This window comes from Apium graveolens, chromosome 11 (assembly GCF_009905375.1).
Source record: "Apium graveolens cultivar Ventura chromosome 11, ASM990537v1, whole genome shotgun sequence".
NCBI classification, from domain to species: domain Eukaryota; kingdom Viridiplantae; phylum Streptophyta; class Magnoliopsida; order Apiales; family Apiaceae; genus Apium; species Apium graveolens.
This window is the reverse complement of record NC_133657.1, coordinates 122,762,827-122,772,212: the sequence shown is the minus strand read 5'-3', so window position 1 is coordinate 122,772,212 and position 9,386 is coordinate 122,762,827. Positions and strand designations below refer to the sequence as shown.

The following is a 9,386-nucleotide window of genomic DNA, read 5'->3' as shown; positions in this document are numbered from 1 at the left end:
GACTTAATGCAATGATCTGGGAATTGAGCTCGCAATTTGATTATTTGGGCAAGTAATTTTGTAAAAACATCATTACGAGTTGAGAGAAGACAAACATGAGACCATCTAGTTGAGGCATCGATTAATACCATGAAGTACCTAAATGGGCCAGATGATGGGTGTATAGGTTCACATATGTCGCCTTGGATCCTTTCTAGAAAAGTTGGATTTTCAAGCTGAACTTTAGTAGGGGATGGTCGAGTAATCAATTTTCCTAAAGAACATGCTGAACATGGAAGGTCATTGTTGGAAAGAAATTTAAAATCTTTAAGAGGATGACCAGTAGAATTCTCTATAATACGACGCATCATAGAGACGCCAGGATGGCCTAATCTTTCATGCCAAAGTGTAAAAGATTTTGGATCTATGAGTTTGGAAGCAATGACATTGTGTGACTCAATAGTTCTAATTTTCATTATATATAATCCTGAGGAAAGTGAGTGAAACTTTTCTAAGATTTTCTTGTTTGTAGAATTAGCGGAAGTAATAAGAAGATATTCTCTATCAGCCTCAGAGGTAGTTTCGATGTGAAAATCATTGAGTCGGATATCTTTAAAACTAAGAAGATTTCTAGTAGACTTGCTAGAATATAATGCATTTGGAATGTGTATGTGAGTACCATTAGGGAGGATAAAACTAGCTTTTCCAAAACCTTCGATTATATTAGATACGCCGAAAATCGTTCCGACTTGAGCTTCGGTTTTGGTTATTTGGGTAAAATATTTTCGGTTCTGTAGAATCGTATGAGTTGTACCACAATCAGCAATGCATATATCTTCAGAATCCATTATGTATATAATTAAGAAACATAATTTATTTGATAAGAACAAAACACACTACATAGCTCAAAAAAAATAAAGCACACAATACACACTACTATAGTAATTATATGAAACTAATCTTCAGCCTCCCATATGGGAGTTTCGTTAGGTTCATTTGGACCATTAATGCTTATTCCTCCAGTTCTGATTCTTGGGAAATCATCTATGTTATTGTTGGCGAAATTTGTTTCTACCATTTTCTCTTTTGATTTTTGTGAAGATTGGTATAGCTTAACAAGATGATCTGGGGCATGACAATTACGTGTCCAGTGCCCATCCATGCCGCACCTATAGCAAACATTTTCAGTTTTTCCTCCTCGTGGTGCCTTTCTTTTACTCTGTGATTCAGATTGCCACTTCCGATGACCAGAGTTATTATATGGACGAAAATGCCCGTGGCTCCGACCTCGTCCACGGTACCGCCCTTGGCCCCGTCCACGTCTATACCCTTTTCCACGTACATTCTGCTGGAATGACATGTTATTTACTTCAGGTAATGGGGCAGATCCTGTTGGACGGGATTGATGATTCTTAATCACCAATTCATGATTCTGTTCAGCAACGAGGAGAGTTGATAGAAGATCCCCGAACTTAGTAAATTTGCGCTCCCTGTACATTTCTGCTAAGTTGATATTGTTGGGGTGAAAATTTGATAGTGTTTTATCGATTTTTCTTTTTTCGTAACTTTCTCACCACACATAATAAGCCTGTAATTATTTTGAACAAAGCAGAGCTATATGCTCGGACACTTTTAAAATCCTGAAGTCTTAAATTAGCCCAATCATTTTCAGCTGCAGGTAGATAAACTAGTTTCTGGTGATCGAACCTATCCTTTAGATTTTCCCATAAAATAAAGGGATCCTCGACTTCTAAGTACTCAGATTTTAAATCTTCATGCATGTGGTGTCGGAGAAAAATTATAGAGGTAAAGTTTTCTTCGGCTGTGGATTTATTTTCTGCCTTTATTGTATCGCTTAATTTCTTTGAACCCAAGTGCAACTTTACATCTTGTACCCATGATAAATAATTATCGCCAGAAATGTCCAAGGCAACGAACGACAAGCTTGTAATATTTGTCATACTAAATCTGAATTAACATGAAAATTATTAAATTTTAATTCATCAATGTAAATATTACATAAAATCCTAGTTAATCGGGTGCGTTAATAAGTACGCAATAATCAATGTATATATCATTATTATCATTGATATTATAAAAAAATCTATATATAAAATGACAAATGGATTTTCACCCGTCATACGGACGTCTGCGTATGCAGGTTATCTCCGACCAATAATAAATTAAAGTGTACAATCTTTCTTAGTTTCGGCAGGGCTTGAAAGGCATATGTCTTGGCCTATTTGTTTATTCGAGGATTTAACTCAACTCAAATAAGAATGTAATAAGTAAATAGTGGATCTATCGTCAGAGAGATCTCACAAAGTAACATCTGTCAAAGGGTTAAGAAACATTATTCATCTACAGACTTGAAGACTTAATTCACTGGAAGAAGCTCAAGAAATTGATCAAGCCTCAGTGATATAAATCAAGATTGTGGATTTAATCAAGTGACAGAGATCTCGTCAGGGTATCAATTAATTACAAGGATTTAGTCTGAAGAAAGTCAAGAGTATCAAGGTCAAGGCTTGAAGAAACGTCACGGAAGTTAGTCACTCATGAACCAGACAGTACATCGAGTGTCAACATTGAAGTGGTGGAATTGATTCATAATTGACAGTGATTTTCAGAAGATTTTCCGAAGAATGGTTGCTGCTCAAGATTAGTATTAATTCTCTATTAATTAATTAAGTCATATAATTTAATTAAGAAAATAAATTATATCTGCAAAGATTAATTTATTGATTAATTGAATTAATTGATTAATTAATTCAGAATTAATATTAAGGATTTTCAGAATTTTAATTGATTAAAATCTGTTTTAATTCTAAAAAGACAACTGATTGTACTAGTATGACAATCGGTATGACAATTGATAGTCATACCGAAAGTCTTGCTAGTTCATTCTGATTGTCTTGCTAGCTATTGGGATTGTCTTGCTAGTTCAAAAGGATAGTCTCACCGAAAGTCCTACCAGTTCAAATGGATTGTCATGCCAGTTCATTTGATTGTCTTGCCGAAAGTCTTGCTGATTCAACTGGATTGTTTTGTTTACTTAAACAACAAAAAGCAGAAGACATTCATGCAATTATTCAAACAGAACACACAAGTCAAGAACACAGCAAAAACAAAAGCAAATCATTTCATTTTTCATCTGCTCTATTCAAGATCAAAATTCTAGATTGTAAAGTTAAATCCAAACCACTAGAATTATTTATCTTGTTCTTGTGTAACAATCTAGCAGATTAAAATCCCTAGAACTTAATCTCAAATCGCATTTAGCGTTTGATCTTTTCATTGCAAAAATAGAAAAAGTTCATGTCGAATTTATTCTAGATTTGTTATAATTGATTTGAGATTAATCCCTTGTAATAGATACCGTTGTTGTAACACCTTTCAAGTTTAATAAAAGTTTTATTTACCTTGAATTTTGTTTCACCTTTTTATTCCGCATTTTATTCGATTAAACGGTATTGTTTACATTCAACTCCCCTTCTACAAACAAATTGGGACCTAACAATTGGTATCAGAGCCTTCTGATTAACGCAAATCAAGATCCTAGACTTTTGTGTTTCTTTCACTCCTTGAATTTTTTTTATTCACTCAAAAATTCATAATGACTACACAAAAAGTTGGAACCGTTAAAATTCCACTATTCGATAAAGAAAATTATATCATGTGGAAGAAGAAGATGCTATTATTTTTACAAGTTGCTAATCCCAAATATCTGGAAGTGTAAAAGAAGGGTCCAAAAATTCCATTGGTTATTGAACCAGAGGTAATAGAAAATGATGTGGTGATCACCAAAGCTAGAACTTATGTGAAAGATCCTGAGGATTTCTCTCCTGCTGAAAAAGAAGAAGCCTCCCTGGATGCTAGCCTTCAATTAATTTTAGTAGATTCCCTTGATCCCTTGATGAATAGACATGTGATGAATTGTAAAGATTCCAAACATATCTGGGAAACTATTGAAGTTATTAATGAAGGCACAGAGGAAGTTAGGGAGAACAAGTTAGAAATCCTAACCTCTGAGTATGAATACTTTAAATCCAATCCAGGAGAAGGAATCACTGAAGTGTTTGAGAGGTACAATGCATTGATCAACAACCTGAACATTAATGGTAAATACTATTCCATCAGGGAGGTCAACAAAAAGTTCCTTTTAACACTGCCAACTCATCTCGAACATAGAATCACTGCCATAAGAGAAGCAAGAGATCTGAGTGAGATTTCTTTGGAAAGGCTCTATGGTGTGTTAAAGACTTATGAGTTGGAGCAGATTCAGCAGAAGGAAGTTTACGGGAAAGGAAGAGTGGTCAGCACGTCTACTGCTCTAGTAGCTGATGAACAACAACAACAACCACAATATCAACAACAATCTCAACAGTCAGAAAGAATGGTACAGTCTTCCAAGGTTGAAGAAAATGTGATAGTAGCAGAATTTGATCCTCCAACTACAAATCAATCAGGAGATGATTTTTATTCCTTGGAAGAACTGGAGCAATTGGAGGATGAGTCAATGGCCCTGATTGTCAAGAGATTCTCAAATGTCAGATTCAAAAGGAATCCCAAGTTCAAGTACAAGTCCAACTACAACAGATTTCAGAAAGGTGGATCTTCATCCTCTAACACCAGCAGTGGTGGGTATAAAACATGGATGGTTGATCGAAGCACCATTCGATGCTTCAACTGCAATGAGTTGGGACACTTTGCCACAGAATGCAGGAAGCCAAAACAAGTTAGGAAGAACTCTTACGATTCTAATCAGAAGAGTAAATCTGAAAGGGCTTACCTGGCAAAGGGAAGAAGCTGGGATGATATTGACAGTGAAGATGAAGAAGTTGGGAATCTTGCTCTCATGGCTAGTGATGCAAACACCTCATCGTCAAGAAAAGAGGTAAAATTTACTGATGCTAAATTAGTTTATCACCTAGGAGGTTCCTTAGATTGTACTCGTCGTGATAATGAATTGTTAAATCAACAAATCAAAGACCTTGAGAAAGAGGTCAATGAATTAAGACTTGTGCCATTAATCAAGATAAATTAAAAGAACAAGTATCTTTTCTAGATAATAGAGTTGACTGTTATAGACAACTTGAAACTATTCTCAAAGACAAGATCACCGGTCTTGAGGCTAAGGTTAAAGCTTACTTTAATTCTTGTTCGAAGTCCAAAGAGTTTTACAATAAGCAAGCTGTTAATCAAACATCTGGAATAGGTTATGATTACAATGCTGCTATTAGAAAATTAGGCATAAACTCCCCTCCTCATGTCTGTGCTAAAGGCAGGGAAGTACCACATGTGCTTAAGGGTGTTGATGAACCCCTCTATAAAGAATCAATTGCTGAACCATTTGATAAGACCTCATTTATTATTCAAGAAGAAATCCGTGCTGAAGATAATGCTAATGAGAAAGCTGTCTCCAAGTCAAGTGTGTCAAAAGTTCCAGTCAAGGTTGTGAAAGCAACTGAGACTAACTCAGACACACATGAGTTGGATAACACAAATGCCATGTCTACCATGCATAAGTTGCCTATTGTTAATCCCTCTCATAAAGCATGTGGTGTTCCTGATTGTATGTCTTGTGCTTTTAATCTGATGTATGCTTATTTTAATGGTAAGCATGTTTCTAATGATAAGACTACTCCTCATCAGCATGTGAATAATAGAAAGCATGATAGGTCTAAGACTGCTAGTCCTCCTAAAGCTAGAAAGGAGACATTTGTGCCTAAGCCTAAACAGAAATTTGTCAAGGCTGTTCACAAGGTCAAATGTCCAGTCATTGAGAAAGTTGAGAATATTAAAATTAAGAATGTTGTTTTGCCTGATAAAGGCCAATTTTACAAATATGTCGGACCCAGCCAAGCTTGGGTTCCGAAGAAGGTCTAATCCATTTGTATTGCAGGGCATTAAACAGGTACAACCGGTAGTGTGGATTCTTGACAGCGGATCGTCAAGACATATGACCGGAGATAGAGCCCTACTATCAAATGTGGTTGAGAAAGCTGGTCCAGTGGTTACCTTTGGAGATAACAACAAAGGTTTAATGGAGGGATATGGCTGTTTGCTAGCTGGAAATGTTATCATTGAAAATGTGTATGTTGTGCAAGGACTTGAACACAATCTGCTTAACATTAGTCAGTTCTGTGACAACGGCTACAATGTTTTATTCGACAAGCTGAAGTGTCAGATTCTGCACAAGAAAAGTGAAAAACCCTCCTTGATGGGAATCCGGAAAGGAAATCTGTTCGTAGCTGACATGAACTCTGGAAGCAATCCTGAAGTCAATTGTTTCTATGCAAAGGCATCGTCAGATGAGAGTTGGCTATGGCACAAGAGACTTTCTCATCTCAATTTCAAAACAATGAATTCTCTTGTCAAAAGAGAATTGGTCAGAGGTCTGCCTCAGCTGGAATTCTCCCCAGAAGGACTATGTGAGGCTTGCCAGAAAGGAAAGTCAAAGAAACAAGTCACAGAGGCACTGACACATCTTTCATAACTGGTGTTCTGCAATTATTGCACATGGATTTATTTGGACCAGTTAATGTCCTTTCGATGTCAAAGAAGTGTTACTGTCTTGTGATAGTTGATGACTATTCCAAGTATACGTGGGTTTTATTTCTTCACTCTAAGGATGAAACACCACAAGTTGTGATTGATCATATCAAGATGATTGAGTTAGATTCTAATGTCCCTGTTAGAGTAATAAGGTCAGATAATGGAACAGAATTCAAGAATTCACTTCTCAATGGATTCTGTATAGACAAAGGGATTACCAGACAATTTTCAGCTCCTAGAACCCCTCAGCAAAATGGAGTGGTAGAAAGGAAGAATCGTACATTGATTGAAGCTGCAAGAACGATGTTAAGTGAATCAGGTCTTCCAATGTACTTTTGGGCTGAAGTTGTCAATACTGCATGTTATACTCAGAATCGAACTCTAATCAACAAAGACTTCATGAAAACTCCTTATGAGATTTTGAATGAACAGAAACCTTCTATCAAATACTTTCATGTATTTGGTGCCAGATGCTTCGTGCTCAAGGATGGAGATGATCGTCGTGGTAAATTCGAGGCAAAGGCATATGAGGGTATTTTTGTTGGATATGGAAGAAGATCATACAGAGTGTATATCATTGATCAACACAAAGTAACTGAAAGTGTCAATGTTACATTTGATGACACTAAACTCCCTAGTATCCAAACTGAAGATCCTTCTGAGAAACTGAAGTTTGATGATATGTCAGATTCAGAATCAGAACATGGTCAAGAACCTGAGGTTGTTGCTGGTGAAGAACCTGTTAATTATGATGATACTCAAGGTAATAGTGATGGAAACTTTGGCAACAATGGAGATACCACTGCTACTGACGGAGAATCTTCAAGTCAACATAGCAACAACTCAGGGGGAGATGCTGAAGGATCATCTAGTAGGACACAACATCCCAATGAATTTCAAGGCGAATCATCAAGATCAAATCTTCCAAGACAAACTGTCTGGAATAAAGCTCATCCTTTTGAGTTGATTATTGGTGATCCAGATATTGGAGTCAGAACTAGACGTGCTACTTAAAATGAGTGTCTGTTCTCAGGATTTCTTTCTGAGATGGAACCTAAGAAGATTGAGGAAGCACTAACTGATCCAGATTGGGTGATTGCTATGCAAGATGAACTCAATCAGTTTGAAAGTCAACAAGTCTGGAAACTGGTACCTAGACCCACACACAAGAAAGCTGTTGGTACTAGGTGGGTATTCAGGAATAAACTAGATGAAGATGGTGTGGTTACAAGAAACAAAGCAAGACTGGTAGCTAAAGGGTATTCTCAAGCTGAAGGCATTGATTATGATGAAACCTATGCTCCAGTAGCTAGACTAGAGGCCATCAGGATATTTTTGGCATTTGCAGCATTCTCTAACTTTAAAGTTTATCAAATGGATGTGAAGAGCGCCTTTCTGAATGGAAAGCTGGATGAAGAGGTATATGTAGAGCAACCTCCTGGTTTTGAAGATCCAGATCATTTGGATTTTGTCTTCTTTCTTTTCAAGGCTATCTATGGGCTCAAACAGTCTCCGAGAAAATGGTATGACACTCTCTCTGAATTTCTTATTGAAAATAGCTTTATTAGAGGTGTCATAGACAAAACTCTCTTTTCTAAAAAACATAAGAATGATACTATATTAGTCCAAGTCTATGTGGATGATATAATATTTGGGTCTACTAATGATAATCTCTGTAAGAGATTTGCTATGTTAATGCACAGCAAGTTTGAAATGAGCATGATGGGAGAGCTGAAGTTCTTTCTTGGATTACAAGTAAATCAAAGGTTAGATAGAACATTTATTTGTCAATCCAAGTATCTCAAGGAACTCCTCAAAAAGTACAATCTAGAGGATTCTGCATCAGCAAGGACTCCATCAACTACAGCTGTCAAGCTTGGACCATGTGAAAACTCCATTAAGGTAGATGTCACAAGCTACAGAGGTATGATTGGCTCGTTACTCTATCTTACTGCAAGTAGACCAAATATTATGTATGCTACATGCTTATGTGCAAGGTTCCAAGCGGATCCTAGAGATATTCATCTCGTTGCTGTTAAACGAATCTTAAGATATCTTAAGGGAACACCAAATCTAGGTATTTGGTACCCTAAAGAATCTGGTTTTAACCTTGTTGGATATACAGATTCAGATTATGTAGGAAGTGTTGTTGATAGGAAAAGCACCTCAGGGAGTTATCAATTCCTAGGTAGCAGACTAGTCTCGTGGTACATCAAGAAACAATAAACAGTTTCCAACTCAACAGCCGAGGCTGAATATATTGCTGCTGGAAGCTGCTGTGTTCATATCTGGTGGATTAGGAACCAGCTACGAGACTATGGCTCTGTATTTAACAAAATTCCTATTTTATGTGACAATACAAGTGCAATAGCCATCACCAACAACCCTGTGCAGCACTCGAGGACAAAGCACATTGACATCAGGTATCATTTTATTAGAGAGCACGTCATGAATGGTACTGTTGAACTATTTTTTGTTCCAACAGAGGAACAAATAGCAGATATTTTCACTAAACCATTTGATGAATCCACATTTACCAGATTAGTTGGTAAATTGGGTATGTTGAATAGTTTTAGTGATTAATCTAGTTAATATCTGAGATCTGTTCTTGAATGAATTTACAAATGAATTTTTCATAAATGAAAAATTCATTTGCAAATTTATTTTATCATTTTATCATATTTCTTGCTTAATTCTATGTAATTTATATTATCTTATCTGTTTTATTTACTCTACTTGTTAACTTCAAATATCTCAGAATATTTTATTTTCTCTAAAAATATTTTTCTATGAATTTTATTTGCTAAAATTCAACAAAAATCTATTTTTGGAATAAAAATAATTAATTC

The 9,386-nt window shown here is 36.1% G+C and overlaps 1 protein-coding gene across 1 annotated transcript; it reads right to left on the bottom strand.

Annotated features, from left to right (window-relative positions):
* Window positions 1–934: 934 nt before the first annotated feature.
* On the bottom strand, window positions 935–1,477 carry LOC141695853 (uncharacterized). Its single transcript, XM_074500062.1, has one exon. It carries the CDS (start codon window positions 1,475–1,477, stop codon window positions 935–937), a length of 543 nt encoding a protein of 180 aa, XP_074356163.1.
* Window positions 1,478–9,386: the final 7,909 nt, after the last annotated feature.

Bases quoted from the DNA above. Each gene is read 5' to 3' on its own strand.
- LOC141695853 (XM_074500062.1), bottom strand. From the start codon at position 1,477: ATGTACAGGGAGCGCAAATTTACTAAGTTCGGGGATCTTCTATCAACT.